At 45.6% G+C, this 25,069-nt stretch overlaps 1 protein-coding gene across 22 annotated transcripts in view; it reads right to left on the bottom strand.

Moving 5' to 3' along the window:
- ADGRL3 (adhesion G protein-coupled receptor L3) overlaps window positions 1-25,069 on the bottom strand; it is a 574,776-nt gene that overhangs the window by 220,882 nt on the left and 328,825 nt on the right. For 16 of the 22 annotated variants that reach the window (XM_082206024.1, XM_082206018.1, XM_082206034.1 and 13 more), the window contains exons 6-7: window positions 18,788-18,802; window positions 12,520-13,320 (exon numbers count right to left, since the gene is read on the bottom strand). The exons of 1 other annotated variant lie outside the window; for it this stretch is intronic. In XM_082206024.1, coding sequence (XP_082062150.1) covers window positions 12,520-13,320; window positions 18,788-18,802 — 816 coding nt within the window. The remainder of the gene's footprint in view (window positions 1-12,519; window positions 13,321-18,787; window positions 18,803-25,069) is intronic. 5 more of the 22 variants (XM_082206033.1, XM_082206036.1, XM_082206023.1 and 2 more) reach the window with 1 other exon arrangement.

Genomic DNA, 25,069 nt, shown 5'->3' with positions numbered 1-25,069 from the left:
TGAGGCTCCAAGACTTTGGCCACCTCCTGAGAAGAGAAGACTCCCTGGAAAAGACCCTGATGTTGGGAAAGATGGAGGGCATAAGGAGAAGGGGACGACAGAGGACGAGATGGTGGGACAGTGTTCTCGAAGCTACCAGCATGAGTTTGACTAAACTGCGGGAGGCAGTGGAAAACAGAAGTGCCTGGCGTGATCTGGTCCAGGGGGTCACGAAGAGGCGGACACGACTAAACGACTAAACAACAACAACATGCAGGGATGCCTTCAGATGTCTTCTAAAGCTTGTCTAGTTACTTATCTCCTTGGTTCGGGGGTTGCATAACTCCATACCCTCCAACATTTCTCCCTTGAAAATAGGGACGTCCTAAGGATAAGTGGGACAATCCTGGATCAAATCAGAAACTGGAATGGCTTTCCTAAATCCGGGACTGTCCCTGGAAAATAGGGAGACTTGGAGGGTCTGCTCATGCCTAACTGCCTTGCTATACAGAGAGTTGGCTGGACCAATCAATTGAGTCCAGAGATTAAAGAATTCTTCAATGAAAGCTGTCAGGGCATGAAGACAGCCTCTTAGAGACAGCAGTGAGGACCACGGTAGGGTCGGTTCGTGATCTGCTTGTCTTTCATCCTCTTCGCCTTTCACGGTGAAGACCATCACCCATGCTCTCACACCCCTTTTCACACATAACTAAGGCAACAGCCTGTCTCAACCCTGACAGATGTGGGAAATCGTGATAAATGAACTGCTGGACTTGAGAGATGAATGCAGAATGCTTATTTAAAACTTCCTTGTTTGGGGATTTCCAAAGTCTGCTCTGCTTGGGAGTAGATACTATCCCCTTCATGGTATTTTGCCCACACATTAAGGATATATGGGTAACTCGCAACCTATGTGCATTTAACTTGTGCTCGTTCAGTTTTATGTGGCTGGAAATGCAATAAAAAGGGGGAGGAAAGGGGGTAGAAATCTGAAGTGGGGAACTTTGGCAATCCCAACGGCCACTGAACTCAATGCGCTTGGACTATATGTGATTTTGGTTTTGGGCACTATTCCTGGAATGTGGCCCCAGTGTGAGAGTTGCCTGAACAAATTCAATGTGTGTTTTGCTTTACTGAATTCTAACTTTTTGTTTGTCCCCATGTTTAAATCCAATTTCTGATGGTGCAAAAATGCTAAGCAACAGCTATTTCTTTCTTTTTAATGTCTGTTTCCCCAATTCCACCCTCAAGCTTCCTGATCCCCCACAAAGCACTCTGATGTCCTCAGATACGGCAACAACAAAGGTTATTGCATGGCTCCACAGTATGCCAACATCTTCATGGATGACTTAAAATAGTGCTTTCTCTGTCTCAAAAAGTCCCTGCTCTGCCTGGTGTATATAGAAAGCACATTTATCATCTGGATTCACAAGATCACACTGGAAAGATACCCTGGGATATAAATGATACTTTCATATTGGAAACAAAGGACTCGTGACTTTTCCCCTGGTGGGATTTGAGTGTTATTTTTTATGGTTATTGCTATGTTTGTTTTATATGAAACCAGTAAGACACATATTAAATAAAAGAAATCTACTGACCACTACACACCCTGACATGCTTCTGGCTTCCACCCAGAATGTAACGCGAAATCCGTGGCCTGCAGCCAACGCTTAAGACACAAGCGTTATCTGCTCTGACTCTTTGGGCAGACTCACAACATCATCAGGATTTGCGTCAGGCATTTTCCAGACTACAATATGAAGGGGGAAAAGCAAATCTACAAGGCCAGACTGGTACCTAGGAATAATCTGCTACAGGACAGACCCAGAAGAGAAAGCAAACGAATGTCCCTTGTCATCCATCACGCCCAGATAAAACCACTCTTCCAAAGTATCTTCCATTATCTGCAGCTCATCTTGGACAACGATGCTTTGCTCCAATACGCCTTGGGCAGAAGGCCTGCACTTGTGTGCAGATAGCACCCTCCCTGCCCAAACAGCTGCTTGCCGTCAAGAGCAAACCACATCGCAGCCACAGGGACCAGATCCTGCAACAAATCCAGATGCTGCCAACTTTGTTTGCATATTGTTATGAGTTTGCAGGGTCAGATACCCCGGGTCCCTTCCAGTTCCTAGCTATGCCCTATTTGTTGGGGTCGAATGTGTAAGAGCAAGAGTGCAAAACCAAGTCCTTTATTAATGATTTTGGCTGGCTAGTTATGCACCAAGATTAACATGAGAAGATGCTCTGTGCCAGATCAGTGGGGCTTTCCTCACTCCCCTTCCTCATTTTTGCACCTATTCCCACCCACCACTGACACACACACACACAGAGAGAGAGAGCGGGAGAGAGAGAGAGCGCACCAGCAGATAGATTTCCCTTCAGAGACTGGGAGCACTGTTTCAGAAAGCTGAAATCAGAAGTCAGAGGGCCAGAGTGCATTCAGTCTCTTGGAACAGAAGTTGAACTCTGAGAGGGCAACAGCTGCACTACTAGGAATTGACTTGAACAGGGAAATAATCAAGATTAGGTTGAGCCAAACATGTTACGGTGCTGTTTTTATTTGCTACTGCGGCTGTTTTTAAAATTATATTTAATTCATTTTGAAAATCTTTGCAATAATTATTGAAATTGCTGCCCCACAAATACCTTTAGTAAAAGCTAAATTTGTTTGGGAAGAAACATTGGAGGGCTTGGGTGGAATTCAAGTGTAGCACTATGGAAAGTGTTTCATCAGTACAGTGGTACCTCGGGTTAAGGACTTAATTCGTTCCGGAGGTCCGTTCTTGACCTGAAACTGTTCTTAACCTCAAGCTCCACTTTAGCTAATGGGGCCTCCTGCTGCCGCTGCACTATCGCTGTGCGATTTCTGTTCTCATCCTGAAGCAAAGTTCTTAATCCGAGGTACTATTTCTGGGTTAGCGGAGTCTGTAACCTGAAGCGTCTTTAACCTGAGGTACCACTGTACAAGCATTTCAGTTTGCCGGGTGGAATGACCCCCCCCCTCCTGCCTCTCTCACATACCCTGCACACTGCTCTGGAGTTCCTCCTGACTTTTCCAAAGCCCATGGGGGGTGGGGGTGGGGTAAAAAGGGGATGAAGTCCTATTATGCTAGCAGGACTCTTTGGTTGTATCCGGCCCCTCATGCACACCCTCCAACATTTATCCGATGAAAACAGGGACATCCTATTCTTCTTCTTCTTCCTCCTCCTCCTCATCATCAATATTATTACTATTATTATACCTAACCCATCTGACTGGGTTGCCCCAGCCACTCTGGGTGGCTTCCAATATACCGTATTTTTCGCTCTATAAGACGCACCAGACCACAAGACGCACCTAGTTTTGGGAGGAGGAAAACAAGAAAAAAAATATTCTGAATCTCAGAAGCCAGAACAGCAAGAGGGATCGCTGTGAAGCGAAAGCAGCAATCCCTCTTGCTGTTCTGGCTTCTGGGATAGCTGCGCAGCCTGCATTCGCCCCATAAGACGCACACACATTTCCCCTTACTTTTTAGGAGGGAAAAAGTGAGTCTTATTGGGCCAAAAATACGGTATATAAAAACATAATAAAACATTAAACATTAAAAAAAAACCCCTTCCCTATGCAGGGCTTGACAGCATCTTAAAAAGCAGAGACACCACCTTGCCAACAAAGGTCCGTATAGTTCAAGCTATGGTTTCCCCAGTAGTGATGTATGGAAGTGAGAGCTGGACCATAAAGAAGGCTGATCGCCGAAGAATTGATGCTTTTGAATTATGGTGCTGGAGGAGACTCTTGAGAGTCCCATGAACTGCAAGAAGATCCAACCTCTCCATTCCAAAGGAAATAAGCCCTGAGTGCTGACTGGAAGGACAGATCCTGAAGCTGAGGCTCCAAGACTTTGGCCACCTCCTGAGAAGAGAAGACTCCCTGGAAAAGACCCTGATGTTGGGAAAGATGGAGGGCATAAGGAGAAGGGGACGACAGAGGACGAGATGGTGGGACAGTGTTCTCGAAGCTACCAGCATGAGTTTGACTAAACTGCGGGAGGCAGTGGAAAACAGAAGTGCCTGGCGTGATCTGGTCCAGGGGGTCACGAAGAGGCGGACACGACTAAACGACTAAACAACAACAACATGCAGGGATGCCTTCAGATGTCTTCTAAAGCTTGTCTAGTTACTTATCTCCTTGGTTCGGGGGTTGCATAACTCCATACCCTCCAACATTTCTCCCTTGAAAATAGGGACGTCCTAAGGATAAGTGGGACAATCCTGGATCAAATCAGAAACTGGAATGGCTTTCCTAAATCCGGGACTGTCCCTGGAAAATAGGGAGACTTGGAGGGTCTGCTCATGCCTAACTGCCTTGCTATACAGAGAGTTGGCTGGACCAATCAATTGAGTCCAGAGATTAAAGAATTCTTCAATGAAAGCTGTCAGGGCATGAAGACAGCCTCTTAGAGACAGCAGTGAGGACCACGGTAGGGTCGGTTCGTGATCTGCTTGTCTTTCATCCTCTTCGCCTTTCACGGTGAAGACCATCACCCATGCTCTCACACCCCTTTTCACACATAACTAAGGCAACAGCCTGTCTCAACCCTGACAGATGTGGGAAATTCCACCCTCAAGCTTCCTGATCCCCCACAAAGCACTCTGATGTCCTCAGATACGGCAACAACAAAGGTTATTGCATGGCTCCACAGTATGCCAACATCTTCATGGATGACTTAAAATAGTGCTTTCTCTGTCTCAAAAAGTCCCTGCTCTGCCTGGTGTATATAGAAAGCACATTTATCATCTGGATTCACAAGATCACACTGGAAAGATACCCTGGGATATAAATGATACTTTCATATTGGAAACAAAGGACTCGTGACTTTTCCCCTGGTGGGATTTGAGTGTTATTTTTTATGGTTATTGCTATGTTTGTTTTATATGAAACCAGTAAGACACATATTAAATAAAAGAAATCTACTGACCACTACACACCCTGACATGCTTCTGGCTTCCACCCAGAATGTAACGCGAAATCCGTGGCCTGCAGCCAACGCTTAAGACACAAGCGTTATCTGCTCTGACTCTTTGGGCAGACTCACAACATCATCAGGATTTGCGTCAGGCATTTTCCAGACTACAATATGAAGGGGGAAAAGCAAATCTACAAGGCCAGACTGGTACCTAGGAATAATCTGCTACAGGACAGACCCAGAAGAGAAAGCAAACGAATGTCCCTTGTCATCCATCACGCCCAGATAAAACCACTCTTCCAAAGTATCTTCCATTATCTGCAGCTCATCTTGGACAACGATGCTTTGCTCCAATACGCCTTGGGCAGAAGGCCTGCACTTGTGTGCAGATAGCACCCTCCCTGCCCAAACAGCTGCTTGCCGTCAAGAGCAAACCACATCGCAGCCACAGGGACCAGATCCTGCAACAAATCCAGATGCTGCCAACTTTGTTTGCATATTGTTATGAGTTTGCAGGGTCAGATACCCCGGGTCCCTTCCAGTTCCTAGCTATGCCCTATTTGTTGGGGTCGAATGTGTAAGAGCAAGAGTGCAAAACCAAGTCCTTTATTAATGATTTTGGCTGGCTAGTTATGCACCAAGATTAACATGAGAAGATGCTCTGTGCCAGATCAGTGGGGCTTTCCTCACTCCCCTTCCTCATTTTTGCACCTATTCCCACCCACCACTGACACACACACACACAGAGAGAGAGAGCGGGAGAGAGAGAGAGCGCACCAGCAGATAGATTTCCCTTCAGAGACTGGGAGCACTGTTTCAGAAAGCTGAAATCAGAAGTCAGAGGGCCAGAGTGCATTCAGTCTCTTGGAACAGAAGTTGAACTCTGAGAGGGCAACAGCTGCACTACTAGGAATTGACTTGAACAGGGAAATAATCAAGATTAGGTTGAGCCAAACATGTTACGGTGCTGTTTTTATTTGCTACTGCGGCTGTTTTTAAAATTATATTTAATTCATTTTGAAAATCTTTGCAATAATTATTGAAATTGCTGCCCCACAAATACCTTTAGTAAAAGCTAAATTTGTTTGGGAAGAAACATTGGAGGGCTTGGGTGGAATTCAAGTGTAGCACTATGGAAAGTGTTTCATCAGTACAGTGGTACCTCGGGTTAAGGACTTAATTCGTTCCGGAGGTCCGTTCTTGACCTGAAACTGTTCTTAACCTCAAGCTCCACTTTAGCTAATGGGGCCTCCTGCTGCCGCTGCACTATCGCTGTGCGATTTCTGTTCTCATCCTGAAGCAAAGTTCTTAATCCGAGGTACTATTTCTGGGTTAGCGGAGTCTGTAACCTGAAGCGTCTTTAACCTGAGGTACCACTGTACAAGCATTTCAGTTTGCCGGGTGGAATGACCCCCCCCCTCCTGCCTCTCTCACATACCCTGCACACTGCTCTGGAGTTCCTCCTGACTTTTCCAAAGCCCATGGGGGGTGGGGGTGGGGTAAAAAGGGGATGAAGTCCTATTATGCTAGCAGGACTCTTTGGTTGTATCCGGCCCCTCATGCACACCCTCCAACATTTATCCGATGAAAACAGGGACATCCTATTCTTCTTCTTCTTCCTCCTCCTCCTCATCATCAATATTATTACTATTATTATACCTAACCCATCTGACTGGGTTGCCCCAGCCACTCTGGGTGGCTTCCAATATACCGTATTTTTCGCTCTATAAGACGCACCAGACCACAAGACGCACCTAGTTTTGGGAGGAGGAAAACAAGAAAAAAAATATTCTGAATCTCAGAAGCCAGAACAGCAAGAGGGATCGCTGTGAAGCGAAAGCAGCAATCCCTCTTGCTGTTCTGGCTTCTGGGATAGCTGCGCAGCCTGCATTCGCCCCATAAGACGCACACACATTTCCCCTTACTTTTTAGGAGGGAAAAAGTGAGTCTTATTGGGCCAAAAATACGGTATATAAAAACATAATAAAACATTAAACATTAAAAAAAAACCCCTTCCCTATGCAGGGCTTGACAGCATCTTAAAAAGCAGAGACACCACCTTGCCAACAAAGGTCCGTATAGTTCAAGCTATGGTTTCCCCAGTAGTGATGTATGGAAGTGAGAGCTGGACCATAAAGAAGGCTGATCGCCGAAGAATTGATGCTTTTGAATTATGGTGCTGGAGGAGACTCTTGAGAGTCCCATGAACTGCAAGAAGATCCAACCTCTCCATTCCAAAGGAAATAAGCCCTGAGTGCTGACTGGAAGGACAGATCCTGAAGCTGAGGCTCCAAGACTTTGGCCACCTCCTGAGAAGAGAAGACTCCCTGGAAAAGACCCTGATGTTGGGAAAGATGGAGGGCATAAGGAGAAGGGGACGACAGAGGACGAGATGGTGGGACAGTGTTCTCGAAGCTACCAGCATGAGTTTGACTAAACTGCGGGAGGCAGTGGAAAACAGAAGTGCCTGGCGTGATCTGGTCCAGGGGGTCACGAAGAGGCGGACACGACTAAACGACTAAACAACAACAACATGCAGGGATGCCTTCAGATGTCTTCTAAAGCTTGTCTAGTTACTTATCTCCTTGGTTCGGGGGTTGCATAACTCCATACCCTCCAACATTTCTCCCTTGAAAATAGGGACGTCCTAAGGATAAGTGGGACAATCCTGGATCAAATCAGAAACTGGAATGGCTTTCCTAAATCCGGGACTGTCCCTGGAAAATAGGGAGACTTGGAGGGTCTGCTCATGCCTAACTGCCTTGCTATACAGAGAGTTGGCTGGACCAATCAATTGAGTCCAGAGATTAAAGAATTCTTCAATGAAAGCTGTCAGGGCATGAAGACAGCCTCTTAGAGACAGCAGTGAGGACCACGGTAGGGTCGGTTCGTGATCTGCTTGTCTTTCATCCTCTTCGCCTTTCACGGTGAAGACCATCACCCATGCTCTCACACCCCTTTTCACACATAACTAAGGCAACAGCCTGTCTCAACCCTGACAGATGTGGGAAATCGTGATAAATGAACTGCTGGACTTGAGAGATGAATGCAGAATGCTTATTTAAAACTTCCTTGTTTGGGGATTTCCAAAGTCTGCTCTGCTTGGGAGTAGATACTATCCCCTTCATGGTATTTTGCCCACACATTAAGGATATATGGGTAACTCGCAACCTATGTGCATTTAACTTGTGCTCGTTCAGTTTTATGTGGCTGGAAATGCAATAAAAAGGGGGAGGAAAGGGGGTAGAAATCTGAAGTGGGGAACTTTGGCAATCCCAACGGCCACTGAACTCAATGCGCTTGGACTATATGTGATTTTGGTTTTGGGCACTATTCCTGGAATGTGGCCCCAGTGTGAGAGTTGCCTGAACAAATTCAATGTGTGTTTTGCTTTACTGAATTCTAACTTTTTGTTTGTCCCCATGTTTAAATCCAATTTCTGATGGTGCAAAAATGCTAAGCAACAGCTATTTCTTTCTTTTTAATGTCTGTTTCCCCAATTCCACCCTCAAGCTTCCTGATCCCCCACAAAGCACTCTGATGTCCTCAGATACGGCAAGAACATTGGTGCTGAATATATTTTCATAGGTTAACTTTCCAATTTAATCCACTTTTAAATCTTCAGTTAATGAATTAAATTACTTTATGACACCGTAATATTGATTCATGCCTTCAGCCTACGTATTTATCTTCATCACCAAGCCCCCAACAATCATTCCCATTAAGCAAAGATAATTTAAGAGATGCTATTAAAATGCAAGATATTATTGCAATTTTGCTGTTGCCCAGTAAAAATGAAGTAATTTGCTATAATGCAGCACTTTTTACCATGCTAATGAAAGGCAGTCAATAAACATAGGCCTATTGTTTCAGGGAGTTGTCTCTGCAAATCATCTTCCATCCTTAGCAAAGGATGACAAGAGCACATCTCAGGAGCTGCTGTTGCTCAGTCCTAGAATGCCCCTATCCCAAATATTAAAGATGGAGTGCTCTGACTTCTCTTCATTCCCTTCCTGCCCTTTTATATGGGATTGGGATCTTCCTACCTCATAAAAAAGTTGAGGATGTATTGGCGAATGAAATGTTTTTCTGGCCTTTTCCCCTAAGTTGTAGATTTTCTGTGTGTAGTGTATCCAGTGGAAAAGACAGTACTAGCACCCCAAAATGTTATTATTATTATTTTAAAAAATCTGTTTATTTTCATATAAAGATGTTGAACATAGTGGAAGAGACAAGGACCCAGGCAGATGATGGGATTCGGAGTGCAGGGGGTATCTGCTGGCAAAATTGGGCTGTCTCCCCCTTTTCCCCGATACAAAATATCACCTACATCTTCATACGATTTGGGCCGGCAAAGAGAGCCATTTTCTCCCACCAACAAACATGAACATGCAAACTACAGTCGTACCTCGGATCTCAAACGCCTTGGCTTCCAGCTCTTGAATGATCGAAACCTGGTAGCGAATGTTCCGGTTTTTGAACGATTTTTGGAAGCCAAACGTCCAACAGGGCTTTCATGGCTTCCGATTAGCTGCAGGAGCTTCCTGCAGCCAATCAGAAGCCGTGCTTTGGTTTTCGAACGTTTTGGAAGTCGAACAGACTTCCGGAACGGATTCCGTTCGACTTCCAAGGTACAACCGTATAGATTTAGATACACATTAAAGCTTTCTAAAATGTCATTCGATACACAAAATGGACCCCATATTTCTATCTTAATGTAATACTTCAATAATTCCAGCTTCCACAAAAGACCTCAAAGCCACACACAGGCTCATTTTTCCTGTTTCTTCACATCATATATAAATGCATTGCAAGAGCGTGTGAATCACAGCCAGGTATTTGGGGATCCCTGTAATGACACTCAAGGCGTTTCTTTTCAAAATAAAAACTATGTTATGAACAAAACAAATGGAATACATTAGAGTGTCCTGACAGCTGTCTTTTCTTTTTGTGCTGCTGCCGGCAACACGCCTCCTTTATTTGTCAATCCACAATTCCACCTTCTCCGTTAAATTTATTTTCAGTACCCACCTCTTTCAATATCATTTTAGCTCGTGTCAAGTCTCACTTTTCCTATTCCTCTGCTGCCAGCTGATTATCTCTTAACTCTTCCCGAAATGCCTTTACTTTTATTGCTTAAGGCCAGCACAGGGAATATGTGAGCCTAGTCCAGACCTCTGGCACTGATCCATTCAAGCCTTTGTCCTTCTGCTAGCCTTCCCCTTCCACACAGCTGATTGGGAAGGTCAAATCCCATCCCTGCCACAGGGTGCTGAGCAGCGGAATGAAAACATTCCCACCTCCTGTGCTGTGATCAGGAACAAAACAGTCCACCTTCACCTGACCTGGCAAGGTTTATCCTCATCACAGTACACAGAGTGGACGTTTTTCTTCGTTTACTTCCTTCCTCCTGGGCCATGTCCAGAAAGTGGTGGTGGGGGATGAGTGTTCAGACCCCTGGGCTCTCACTTGTGGGGTGCCTCAGGGTTCCGTCCTCTCCCCCATGCTTTTCAACATCTACATGCGGCCGCTGGGAGAGATCATCAGGAGGTTTGGGCTGGGTGTTCATCAGTATGCGGATGATACCCAGCTCTACCTCTCTTTTAAATCAGAACCAGTGAAGGCAGTGAAGGTCCTGTGTGAGTGTCTGGACGCGGTTGGAGGATGGATGGCGGCTAACAGATTGAGGTTGAATCCTGACAAGACAGAAGTGCTGTTTTGGGGGGACAGGGGGCGGGCTGGTGTGGAGGATTCCCTGGTCCTGAATGGGGTCACTGTGCCCCTGAAGGACCAGGTGTGCAGCCTGGGAGTCATTTTGGACTCACAGCTGTCCATAGAGGTGCAGGTTAATTTTGTGTCCAGGGCAGCATCTACCAGCTCCACCTGGTACGCAGGATGAGACCCTACCTACCCACGAACTGTCCCGCCAGAGTGGTGCATGCTCTAGTTATCTCCCACTTGGACTACTGCAATGCGCTCTACGTGGGGCTACCTTTGAAGGTGACTCGGAAACTACAACTAATCCAGAATGCGGCAGCTAGACTGGTGACAGGGGGCGACCGCCGAGACCACATAACACCGGTCTTGAAAGACCTACATTGGCTCCCAGTACATTTCCGAGCACAATTCAAAGTGTTGGTGTCAACCTTTAAAGCCCTAAACGGCATTGGTCCAGTATATCTGAAGGACCGTCTCCACCCCCATCGTTCTGCCCGGACACTGAGGTCCAGCACCGAGGGCCTTCTGGTGGTTCCCTCATTGCGAGAAGCAAAGCTACAGAGAACCAGGCAGAGGGCCTTCTCGGTAGTGGCCCCCGCCCTGTGGAACACCCTCCCGTCAGATGTGAAGGAAATAAGCAGCTATCTTCTTTTTAAAAGACATCTGAAGGCAGCCCTGTTTAGGGAAGTTTTTAATATTTAATGCTGTATTGTTTTTAACACTTGATTGGAAGCCGCCCAGAGTGACTGGGGACACTCAACCAGATGGGCCGGGTATAAATATTATTATTATTATTATTATTATACTCCACTTTTCCCCTCCAAGGTGGCCTACGTGGTCCTCCTCCTTGTTTCATCTCCACAACAACCCTGTGATTTAGGTCAGGCTAAGAGAACACAGTGACTAGCCCAAGGTCACCCAGGGAACTTCAGGGCCAAGTGGGGATTTGAACCTTGCTTCCCCAGGTCCCAGTCCAACACTTTTAACCACTATGCCACACTGCCTCTCTCGTCTCCCTGTGTACGATGATGGGGATGAAAGAACTGCAGTGGCTTTTCTCTTAACAAAAGCAGAGGTCAGTTACATGCTTCGGTGTGCGACGAGGCATTTTCCCTGATTCTCAAAGTCTATAAGTGCAAGACAATCCAGTACAGACACTAGAGTTATTTGTGCAAGCAAGCAAGCAACAACAAACCAGTGGTTTTTTAAAAAAATAAAAAAATAGTGTTCTGCTGGCATGGATAAAAATCACATATTCATTTCAGCGCAACCTGCTACCTCAGCCGTCTATCATCTAACATAGTACTAACAGCCACAATGATGAGAATTCTTCAGGGTCTCAGATTGGAATATTTTCTAGGCCTACTGCCTATAAGATCTTTCAAATTATAAATTGCTGTGTTCCATTTGGAACTGATTTATATGTCTGATAACTGTGATGATTTCATCTGTTTTTATAATTGTCTTTTTAATTGCTTTGACCTGCCCTAGGACCTTATGGTTAGGGGCAGCTAAGACATCTTATAAACAAAAGAAAAACAGCACCCCTTTCCACACAAACACACACACACACACACACACACACACACACACACACAAATCAAAACTAGAGATGTCAGGAATCAAATCCGAAACCATGCACAGGTGAAGTATGCTATGGGCAGTTCTAACCACAATGTGAATACACATCTCCCATCTCAGGAATAAGGACCTCAGGGAGGTGGAGGCAATTTAAATTGGGAAAACAGTCTGGTTCCATTCCAAATCAGTCCTTCCTGCTGCCACAGCGCAGCTTAGCCTCAAGCCATAGCGCAACATGGCTGCCAAGTCATAGGATGCAAAACCCAAAAACTTAACAAAGAAGCCTTACCTGTTCTGCTGTCCATGGGTCCAAAATCCAGAGAGTACTTAACCACATGGTAGTTGTTCCATACGTAAAGAAGGTTGTCCCTTGGGTTATAATCCACCGCAGCAATGTACTGGTAGGAGTTCGGAAAAGGAACATCCACGACACTTTCTTTGCTTTGCTCAGTGTTGTAAATATAGTCTATTTTATTACCTGTTGCCTCATTATCATCATCTTCATACACCGATTTCACCACATACAAAATGCCACAGATCATGAATGCATTGGAAGCTGACCTCTTGTCATAAGACGTATCCCACGTCCCTTCGATCCTCAAGGTATAAGGGTTCAGCTGACTAATGACTATTTTGCCGTTGTTTTGCTCAGTTGCATAGATCACCCAAAGACCATTCTCATCCACGGCCAAGTCTATGTCAGACTTGCCTCCCCACCGGTAAGGGGACGTGTCGTGGTAGTTGGCGTTCGCAATGATGGCTTCCCCACTTTTGATTCTTGTCCGTAGGTCAAATTTGACAATGTTCCTGGTTCGTTCCTTGTTGAAAAATAAAGCCCCGTCATACACCACAAACCCCGTGCCGTCCACCCTGTGCGGCAACTTGTAAGTTGTAGTTGGTCTTCCAGCAATGAAATCATCCTTGGAGGAATACTCCGTTAGAGTGTCAGTTCTGTAAGGAGTCCATGGCATGTAGTATATTTTGTCAGAAGCCTGCAAAGGATCCTTACACCAGGCTCCTGACTGGTGATCGGATTCAAATAAATGTTCACTCTGATATACTCCTTTTAGTAGTCCAGGGCAAAGAAAAACTGAAGGGAGGGAAAAAGTTAAAAACAAAGCAGGTTACTAAATGTGCTGGCCTTCTCTAGCATGCACTTAGAAGTTCACAGCTCAAGAACAAAGGGAGAGCTCAAAAGAAATTCAGCCTTTCCTAAACTCTGATATGAATGTGAGAGTGGCTTTTCATGCTGAAAAGAGGATACAGGAAGTTCCCAAGAACTATTCTCCGTTCCTCTTTTTCAAAAAGCCCCTTGGCAAACGTGCCTCCTTTGAAATTATATAATTAACAGATATTACTGCACGGCAAAGTAAAAATTCCGTAGCAACCAAAAAAAAAACTAAACTAAGCTAAAAAAACAACCCAACAACTCTAAAAGCATACAAAAGGGAAACAAACCTCTTACAGGTCAATGCTTTAAATAATGAAAAAGGTTTCGGAAACAGAATGCAGCCACAGAAGTAAAGAAAGAACATTTAATGAATATGTCAAGAGGAAGAGAGAAAGAATAAGGGGAAAGCTCAATGGAGGAAGGCTAGGATCAAGATTTAAATCAATAGGGAAAGTCCTCTGAAATACAGGAGAATTAAAGCCTTAAGCAAATCAAGATCGACCAGCTGAAATAATCCACTCCACAGACTTCAGAATAATTTTACATCCCTGTAACCCCTAGCCAAACGTGGTTTGAGACACCAAGCTGCCAGTTCTCAATTGCCATTTCTCAATGATCGCATCTGAAAGAACTTGATCTGAAAGAAGACTGACACTTTGGAACTCCCTGGCCATTGATAGAAGGCATGTGCCTTCACTCTATTATTTCTGGCACCCACTGAAGACATTTCTACTAAGTTGTTTAGAAAGTTGATGCGATTTTTAATTTGTTTCCCTCTATTGTGGTTTTAATTTTGTGCGTGTTTAAAATGATTGTTGTAAACTTCTCTTAGTGATATGTTTAATAATAATAATAATAATAATAAATTTTATTTATATCCCGCCCTCCCCAGCCGAAGCCGGGCTCAGGGCGGCTAACAACAATAAAAATAGTTCAACATTCTAAAACATTCATTATAACATTAATTAAATCAAATTAAAATCAAATTAATGGCAACCATCAAGCAAATTTTTGTGCAGATTGCCAGAGGAGGGGGTCAGGCTGCGCCCTGACAAAAGGCCTGGTGGAACAGCTCTGTCTTGCAGGCCCTGCGGAAGGATGCCAGGTCCTGCAGGGCTCTAGTCTCTTGTGACAGAGCGTTCCACCAGATTGGAGCCGCGGCCGAGAAGGCCCTGGCTCTAGTTGAGGCCAGCCTAACCTCTCTGAGGCCTGGGATCTTTAGGGTGTTTTTATTTGCAGACCGTAAATTTCTCTGTGGGACATACCAGGAGAGGCGGTCCCGTAGGTACGAGGGTCCTAGGCCGTATAGGGCTTTAAAGGTTAAAACCAGCACCTTAAACCTGATCCTGTACTCCACCGGGAGCCAGTGCAGCTGGTACAGCACCGGATGGATATGATCTCGCAGCGAAGACCCCGTAAGGAGTCTCGCTGCGGCATTCTGCACCCGCTGGAGTTTCTGGGTCAGTCTCAAGGGCAGCCCCACGTAGAGCGAGTTACAATAATCCAGTCTGGAGGTGACCGTCGCATGGATCACAGTGGCTAGGTCAGGGCGAGAGAGATAAGGAGCCAACTGCTTAGCCTGGCGGAGATGAAAAAATGCCGCCTTTGTTATAGCTGTAATCTGCGCCTCCATAGAGAGGGAGGTATCGAAGATTACACCCAAACTCTTCACGGATGATGCTGGCACTAATTGCACCCCCGCAAGAGACGGGAGTTGCCCCCTCAATCCCATATCGCTCCGTCCCAGCCAGAGGACCTCTGTCTTCGAAGGATTTAACTTCAACCGGCTCCCACGTAACCATCCAGCCACAGCTTCCAGACATCTGGTCAGTGTATCTGGGGCCGAGTCAGGATGGCCGTCCATCAACAGATAGAGTTGGGTGTCATCGGCATACTGATGGCAACCCAGCCCAAAACTCCGGACAAGCTGGGCGAGGGGGCGCATAAAGATGTTAAAAAGCATCGGGGAGAGAATTGCACCCTGAGGCACTCCACACACCAAGGAGTGGCGCGATGACAATTCCCCCCCAAGCGCCACCCTCTGTCCCCGACCGGAGAGAAACGAGCGCAGCCATTGAAGGACTGTGCCCTGGATCCCCACGTCGGCAAGGCGGCGGTCCAGGAGTTCGTGATCGACCATGTCAAAGGCTGCTGACAGGTCTAGAAGAATCAGCAGCCCCGACCCGCCTCGATCCAGCTGCCTGCGGAGATCATCTGTTAGGGCGACCAGAGCCGTCTCGGTCCCATGACCAGCGCGGAAGCCGGACTGGAATGGGTCGAGAGCAGATGTTTCATCCAGAAACCTACCAAGCTGTTCAGCAACCGCTCTCTCAATCACCTTACCCAGGAATGGAAGATTCGAGACCGGGCGGTAATTGGATAGATCTAAAGGATCTAATGATGTTTTCTTTAAGAGCGGACGCACCACTGCCTCCTTCAGTTCCCCTGGGAATATCCCAGTGCCAAGGGACAAATTGATGATATCACCCAGGGGGGCCCGCACCTCGTCTGGACACGCTCTAATCAGCCATGACGGGCACGGGTCAAGAGGACAAGTGGTGGGCTTTCCAGCTTGGAGGAGTCTGTCCACATCAGCTGGGGATATCCGGTCAAAGTGGTCCAATACTGGACCCGAGGACAGTCGAGGGGCCTCCAGTTCCTTCATTGTATCCAAATTGGCAGGGAGGTCATGGCGGAGCAACAGGACCTTCTCCGCAAAAGAGCTCGCAAATGCCTCGCAGCTGTGTGCCGAATTGTTATTTAAATTTGGCTGTCCTTCGAGGGACGTTAAAGACCTAATTATACTAAATAATTGCGCCGGGCGAGAGCTAGCGGATGCAATGGAGGCCGAGAAGTAGGACTTCTTAGCGGCCTTCACTGCCATCTCGTAGGTTTTCATAAAAACCCTATAAGATGTTCTTGAAGCTCCGTCACGGGCACCCCGCCATACTCGCTCTAGCCGTCTGAGGTCCCGCTTCATTTTCCGAAGCTCCTCGGTAAACCAGGGAGCCCGGTTTCTGCGGGGTCGCAGAGGGCGCCTAGGTGCGATCTCATCGATGGCTGCCAGGAGCTGGATATTCCAGCCCTCAACAAGCTCAGTCAATGAGTCGCCAGGGAGAGCAAGGTCCCGCAAGGCCTGACGGAATCTATCAGGGTCCATCAGCCTCCGCGGGCGAGCCCAAATTGGCTCGCCACCTAAGCAGGGTGGGGGTGGAAAATCAATCCTGGCTTTCAGTGCATAGTGATCAGACCATGGCACCTTCATCGAGGGAGACATGATCACATCTATACCGGCGCCAAAGATCAAATCCAGCGTGTGGCCTGCTTGATGTGTGGGGCCCGAAACAAACTGGGAGAGCCCTAGTGTCGCCATGGAAGACACCAGGTCCAGAGCCTGTGAGGAGGGAGTGGCATCAGCATGGATGTTAAAGTCCCCCAGTACCAATAGGTTGGGGAACTCCAAGGCCCAGCCGGCCACCGCCTCCAGCAGGCCTGACAGGGTGGCTGCTGGTGCGCTAGGTGGCCGGTACACCAGCCAGACAGCCAAGCTCTCCTCGGAGCCCCACACTAGGCCAACACATTCAATGCCGGGGATCGATGGCGATGGTAGAGCCCTGAAAGAACAGTCTTCTCGGATTAATAATGCCACCCCTCCCCCCCGGCCCACAGTCCGCGACTGGTGGAGGACGGAGAAACCCGGGGGCGGGTTTTTTTTGTAAACCACTTTGAGGTTTCTTCTACGGCCAAGCAGGTTAGAGATTTTATGAAATAAATAAATTGCTTTAAACTAACAGAAACAAAAAATCCTGATTATTACAGATTCCCCCCCTTTGTTTTCCCTTTTTCATACTCAACGTTTTTAACAGGCCTATTCCTTTTGTATACATATGTTCTATACAGTTTCAGGCTCCTGCACCCATATCCCTAGTTTGATGGGAAATAAGGCAGGAGAACAGCTGTCCTACAGGCAGCTGCTCACACCTGATCAAACAGGCGATGGAATTAAACGTATCTTTGCATTTAAAGTGCAAATAGCATTAGCTGAAGGGGCTGATAATTAATGGCGTCCCAATAGGCATGGACAGGGAAATGAACCTTTTCTCTCTGCTTCATTTCTAATGGGAAATACAGGATACAACTTGTTAATTGATTGAATACACAGTTTTACATAGCTATATGGACTTGTGTCGTAGTCTGCAGTTCCCATTACAAATGACTTGAGAATTTCAGCACTAATCCAAAAATTGATGTGTGTTTGTGTGTGAGAGTGAGCTCACCCACGACTGTGTTTCATTTCCAGCTATTGATCCTAAATTAAAGGTGTCCTAAGTCCTATTTTCTGTAATGCCACCTTTGCAAAGGAGCTCTTACTTGCACAGAGTCAACTGGAAGCCCCAAATTATTGGCCGTAATTCATTTAGTGGGCTTCTTCCCACAGAAACCAGGATGGGATTTCCCAGCGGGAAGGAGGCTCCCAGCTCATCAGAATAAAACTGCAAGGGCAAACATCAATTTAGCAACACATTTCCACCAACACTGGTGCTGTTAGCCAGAAATCAGATTGGTAAATGATAGTGTGAAATGGCACCGTGCAATTTCATGCTGCTCCTCTGCAGCCATTCAATCTGACGACTGAATGCACTCAAGGCACTTTTCCCAATGCCATCTTTGATTGTCATGGGACAACATGCGTACACTCATATGTACATGGGATCCATTTACCACCCCACCAAGAAATTGAGGGTTTGGGTCACCTGCATACATCTCTGTGCAAGATGGACATGGAATGTACACTCCTTGGCGCGATCCTGATTATTCATATGTATACTGGATTCAACATCTGCCTAACACACAATGCATGTGCAATTTAGCTGTCGACCTTTTGAACAGAAGCCACCTATAAAAATTGCACAGCACTTTATACTGTTAAACACTTGACAAATAGAAAACTGCTGTAACATAACAGAGGGGAATGAACCTTCTGAGGATCTCTAAATTACCCTTGATGCCTTGGTGATATACTAAAAGCAAGTTGCATGCAAGGATGGCAGGAAGGAAAAGAACTGCGTCCTTCTAAATTATTTTATACTGCTCCGTAAATGGTGCAGAAGGAAAGGGGAATAGATTTGCAATCCTTCAAGGGGTGGGGTGGAAAGAAGCATGGTGACAGTAAACATTTCCAGGAAAGAAGCGACATGTTAGGTGAAATTGCTTAGCAGCAGAAACACCCCCCCTCCCCCACAACTTTAACCAATAGATTAAAATGGCGAAAATTAATGATGAAAGGATTTCAAGTAAAGCATTAGACTGTTAAATATTTTACCCCATAATTGCTTAGAATGGGTATGTGTATATATAGAAAAACATGTGAAAGGTATTTAATTACCTTTTTGTTCCACTTCTATTGTAGAGAAAGAAGAAAAGCAGGAAAGGAGAAAAAGAGAACAGATTAATGGTATTGTATTGGCGAGACACTTTTGCTCTTGCACTGAACTATTTAGCCTTCATTTTGCTTACTGCTACATTCTGCATTCATTAGTTTGTAAGGCCTTAAAAAAATACAAATCAAGCCCTTATAAAGGTTTATTACAGTCTTTTTCTTTTTTGAAAAAAAAGCATGCACCATTGCATCCATAACCCATTAACGTCAGTGCAAGGTTTTCATTGATTCTATCAGACTAACGACTAGGATTCCATTGAACACAGGAATTTCAGGAAATTCTTGAATATACGGCCTCTTCACAATTGGCTGGTCCCCAGTGTATCAGTACTCCCAAAGAATTATATGTTCCAACTTCCGAAGAAGATGTTGACATAGACTGAAACCATCTTTGTTTTTTAAAAAACAGAAAAAATCTTGAAATAAATGTACATAACAGCAATTATTCCCATTAGATCAAATAACATATGTCATCTCCTCACCAAAAAAAGAGAAAAAAAAGCCCTTACCTAATGCCACATGGTAATTGATTAGCCAATGATGTAATTAGATCCACATAAATCAGTGTATGATTAAACAATAGTTCCGAAGGAAAAGACATGCTTTGTGTATTGAATAATTGCTTCCTTTTTTTACCTGGACTCATTTCCTGCTCTCAAGGATGCAGTTAGGAATTTGCCAAGTATTATACATACAGATATGGATGAACTAAGAACTGATTCTGAAATGACGAAAGAGCGCAGGGCTAATCTAAAACCGCTTGACTGATTTCAACACTTTTTGAACCATGCTTTTACTGATACCAAAAGGCCTTTCGTGAAATCTCCAGAGAAGCAAATTTCCAATCTGTTGCAATGGGACATTCTGTGCGTGTGTCCTTCCTAACGCCAATGCTTGCTGGCCTAGGGGTTGTTCTGTTCCCACCGGGGCTTTTACACAACACATGGAGTTAGGTAAAATCTGATTGAATTCATGACTACTACTACATTTTGCTTAGCATGGCTCCAAGGAATACATGAACGTAATGTCTGAAGTGGGGCCCACACCTTCCAACAGTTCACAGACGAAAACAGGGACACTCTTGTCAAGGGGTTGGCATCAGCAGTTGACATAACGTGTTCTCCCTAGCAGAGAGCGCGTGTTGCGGTGGGGGATACAAGCCACCCCAGTGTTGCTAGGCGGATTTGCGGAGGGACCCAGGCAGTGAATTGGTTAATCGGGTCGCTGGGGAGAATTGCTTGTTGCCAATTTTGAAGGAGGGGTCAGAGGTTTTAAATATTGGTCACCCAACTTGGAGCGTTCTCTTGGCTGCTTGCACCGGATCACCCGCCCACCCTCCCTGTATTGGGGGTGGGGTTGTTTGCTTGACCTTGCTATGCCTGTCATGGGGTCGTCTGCTTTGAGGCAGGGGCCTGGTAGGAATTTGTCCATTTGGCTGGTGCCATTTGGTTTTTGCCTACTGCATAGCAAATCGTCACAACTTGTAAGGTTGGCGGTTAGGCAGTGGTTCAAATTGGTTGGTGGAGGGGTAAGTGCCTACCCCTCCAATGGTGGTGCGGAAAGGGAATTCCGTTAAAGGAATCCAGGGGCTTGCCATTCTTTTCGTCCTTGTCCCTGGCATCGGACTTGGGCCGTGCAAGCCACCAGGAGCATGAGGGTGAGAAGTGAGGGACTGGGGCCCAGCTTCATTTTCTCCCCAAAATTTGTTTCCCACACTGGCTTTCGCTGGAATCCGGAAGTCCAGTTCTGTCCCCTGGGCAAGGACAGATAGTCGGAACCAATGCCTAAGCAACCACTCACTTGGATGCATTTAAATAAAGTTGTGGCCAAAATCATGCCAAAAACCCAAACCAAAATTGATGTGTGATGTGTGAGTTATTGGGGCGTGGCTTGGGGACCTCGACACGCAACACTGGTAAACCGCTGCACATTGTTATGCAAACACAACGAAGTGAGACTCCACACATAATGGGCTTGTGCAACTGGCTGCCTACAGTTCTTGCAGCAAGGCATATTTATCGGATATTTATCACAATGACATTAAGTAGTTCTGGGACCCCTTGCAAGGCTATCTCAGCCTGATTTAAAAACAAAAAAGGAGAGTGGTGGTGACTGCAGGGAGATCCAAACCTCACTCACCCCACACATTTCTCTACAGATGTCTTTGTCTGACAATAATAATAATGATTATATTATTTATATGCCCCCCCATCGGACTGAGCTGCCCCGCCACTCTGGGCAGCTCCTAAAAATGATTAAAAACACAAGAAAACATAAGAAAGAACCTGACTCCCTAGGGTTTCCATACGTTTGGAATTTCATTGGCGAAAACAGCTCAACAACTTTTGCGTCTTGAATTTTACCTCTGACCCTATGAGCCACCCCCTTAAAAAAAGCAGAGTGAAGTTCAGCCTCCAAAGCGGTCTCTGATCCTAAGGGACCATTCTCCCAGGTCTCAGAAGCTGTCCATTTGTAGATGGAAATCAGAGAATTCCTGTAGTCACCCCTCCACCCTTGGTTCTGAGGCTGGGGTGCTGAAGTCTATCATGTTCAGCTTCTTAAAAGCCTTTTCAAATCTCAGCACGCTTTGGAAGTCCAATAACCCCCTTTTCAGTTCATGTATGGCCTTTTCTTGGATTAATGTGCATTAGGAGGGCATCACCCATGAATAAAACAATAATGTGGTGTACTCCTCACAGCTTTACTCCTTTTACCTTCTGGTCTGCACGGATGGCTTGAACTAAAGTCTCAATCATCACCACAAGCAGCAGTGGTGACACTGGGCAATCCTGCCTGGCCTCCCTTCCAAGGTAGATTGACTTGGGAGTCATGACCATTCATATCAACCAGTGCTGTAGACTGGAATATACCTGAGTTTTAGGGAAACCCTCCCCCACCCCAATTCCGTTTAACCCCACCAAATATCTTAAGGGCATGTGGAGATAAAAGTACGGCTAGCTGTTTGCTTTTATTGCTAAGATGGCCTGCATTCAGGAACCTGTGAACCAAATCAGCCACTTGATGATTGGGGATAAACCCTGCTTGGTCCAGGGAAGTCTGCTTGGAGAGAAATCAATTTCACCTCTTCACCATTATAGCAGAGTGGAGCTGGGTGTTTGAGCAAAGAAACAGGGTCAGCCCCTCCAGCTTGAGCAGAATTATGAGTCTTTTCAGTTCTCTCCTCTTTTATACTGGAGCTCTCAATGATTCCAGAGTGCTGAAAGACTTCATCGTCAACCTTGTACCCTACTCCAAGCCAGATGATCTTGACAACCACCTTTTAAATAGCTCTTGTGCTCTTCAGGGTTCCACTTGCAGCCTACCGGTGTTTACATCAGGCAGCCTGCAATGACCAGCTGTAGCCGCCTCTGCCTGTGTATTAGCCTCATGCTGTAATTAAGTTTCACTTATGTTCTTGCTATTTGTTGTTTGCAAGCCGCTTTGGCACTCATTTGAATGGAAACGTTATAGAAATACAATAAATCAAATCAAATCAATCAACCAACCTTACGCAACTACCTCCATTAAAAATAACCTGAGTGGAGAAGAGCTTTTGAATTACACTGCGAATGACAGGTCATGCCCTCCATTTTATTTCATTTTGAGTAATTACTATTTATTTGATGGTCATGATAACATGTCCTTTGGTTTCCTTGACCTTGAAAAACATGGACTCCATATTAATTCACTGATGTACTATACTGACAACCTGAACTCACGGGTGGCCCAGAAACTGAGAGCTGGAGGGAGGGAGAGAGTGAGATCAACAAATGGGAACAGCAGAACATAACTGACGGTCCATGGTAGTTGGGTAAAATACTCTGTATGTGCTCAGAAGTTAATTGCACTGTGTGTGAGCTGTGAGGGGGTGTTGGGAAACTGTGTATGTGCAGCTACTCACACAGAGTCAATTAAGGTTTGGCAGACAGCCAGAAGGCAATCTGAAGGAGTAAGTCTGCCTGGTGATAACAGAGGCATGGAGACAGCTCCCTGTTTGGTCAAGCTCTCTCAAGGGAGGGATAATTAATGGCCTACTAACTGGTAGTTTGTGAGTTCAGTGGTTCAGTGTGTCAGTGTAGGAGTTGTGAGTCGTGTCAGAGAGAGCTAGCTAAAGATCTGTGTTCTGTTCCTGTAAATAGTCCACTGTATATAATAAACACCTAACTACAAGTTCCTGGTTCCTGCTTCGTCTATCCTGTCTGCAGCCAAGTCGCCAATTGCTTCCGTGGATTCTGCGTTTACTCTGCTAGGTCTGGCTAAGGTCCTGCAACAAGTCGGAAAGTTGCGAAACACCAAATAGGTTTTGCCAATAAGCCTAAGGTAGATAGGGATGGTTATCTCTCTAATGTTGTGTTATGCCATGCGCCCTCCATGGCAGTCATTTCGTGACTGGTGGCCCCGGCACTCTCTCAAAATTTGAAATGTGTCTGCTAGTCCAAAAAGGTTGGCAACCCCTGTTATAATTTATTACATGTAGAATTTTGAAAATAGCATCATATGACCCTTGTTGCAAAGATGACTTCCTGGATTTTCTTTTTGGAAAGTCTACTTTGTGAGGACAGTTTTCTTTCTAAAGATTGTCTATCAATGGGCACTTACCATAAAATCATTATTTATAACAACTTACTAGGAATGCCTGGCTGACTACTTGAGCAAACCACCCTGACAGGCCTTCTAGAGTTATTGTACAGATTAATAGAACAGAACAGCCCCATGTACGCTGCCCTAAGCTCCTTGAAGGATGGGGAGGATAAAAATGTAATAAATAAGATACCGTAAGCAGTGCCCCTTCCTAAAGTCTTTACTGGGTCTGGTGTTATTTAGTTCATCCATGAAAGAAAGCCCTGCATTGATTTTTCATGCAAGTCTTCAATATAAAATGACTCCTTTCTGCTTTCTTTGCTGTATTAATATCATTCAGAAATGACACATCCCAAGACTTAAAATGCATCTTAGGGTCATTTTGGACTTTTCTCCTTGGGGGAAAATTAGAATTCAGCCATATGCTATAGCTTGGTTTTTCCTGCTGCGCTGTAATTCATCACCCGTCAAGTTCTTCAGTCCATAAGAGGTCAGAAGCAAATCAAAAGCACGACTGTGCTATCTTGTACGGAAGTCCCTGGAGCCCATTTTCCTCCCTATGATTAATACAGCTCATATTTAATCTCCACAAGAAAAACATTTGATCCTTCAGATGACACAGATTGCCTCTGCAGCTGCCAGAACCAAATGAAGGGAAATATCATTCAAATATATTTATGATCCTCATTACCTCAAATCTATTGGTAGCACTGCCGGGCTGAAGCCATCTCACACAGCACAATCCTACGCTTGTTTGCTCAGAAGAAAATCCCATTGTTCAATGAGGCTTACTCCAAAGCAAATCCCAAATGGACTGCAGCCTTAATGGTTTAAATACAAGCAATGATTGTTAATACCCAATGCTTTTTGTTGAGGCAGTAATTTAAAAGCAGTTATGCCACACTATGGCAGAAACACCCTGAATGTGTATATCATACATTGCAACAGCCTCCACACCTTCCAGCTATTCCTGTAAAGTTGGTATTTTTCGATACCTGTCTATCGTAAATCATTCTCCTTGTTTTTGCTTTTAGGGAGATTCCCTAGGAAAATTAATCTCTGCAGGGGGACAGTTGATTCTTGATTTTAGCACACAGGCAGGCCACTTAGGTAAAGGTAAAGGGACCCCTGACCATTAGGTCCAGTCGCGACTGACTCTGGGGTTGCAGCGCTCATCTCACTTTATTGGCCGAGGGAGCCGGCGTACAGCTTCCGGGTCATGTGGCCAGCAGGACTAAGCCGCTTTTGGCGAACCAGAGCAGTGGACAGAAACGCTGTTTACCTTCCTGCCAGAGTGGTACCTATTTATCTACTTGCACTTTGACGTGCTTTCGAACTGCTAGGTTGGCAGGAGCAGGGACCGAGCAATGGGAGCTCACCCTGTCGCGGGGATTCGAACCGCCGACCTTCTGATCGGCAAGTCCTAGGCTCTGTGGTTTAACTCACAGCGCCACATGGGCACAATGTGTTTTCTGAACTTCCAATGAAGATTAGCAGCTGAGATAGGGGTGTTTAAACAATCTGCTATATGAAATTATAGAAAGGGAAGACTCCAAATGTGATCACAGTGACTGCCCTAGAAATAAGTGAACTTTCCTTTGAATAACTTGGGAATTTCCCCCTGCTTCAGCTCAGATTAGGAATCAA

This window comes from Podarcis vaucheri (genome assembly GCF_965113315.1).
Source record: "Podarcis vaucheri genome assembly, chromosome: 17".
NCBI classification, from domain to species: domain Eukaryota; kingdom Metazoa; phylum Chordata; class Lepidosauria; order Squamata; family Lacertidae; genus Podarcis; species Podarcis vaucheri.
Note: the sequence above shows the minus strand (reverse complement) of the source record. Positions and strands in the feature narration are given on the sequence as shown.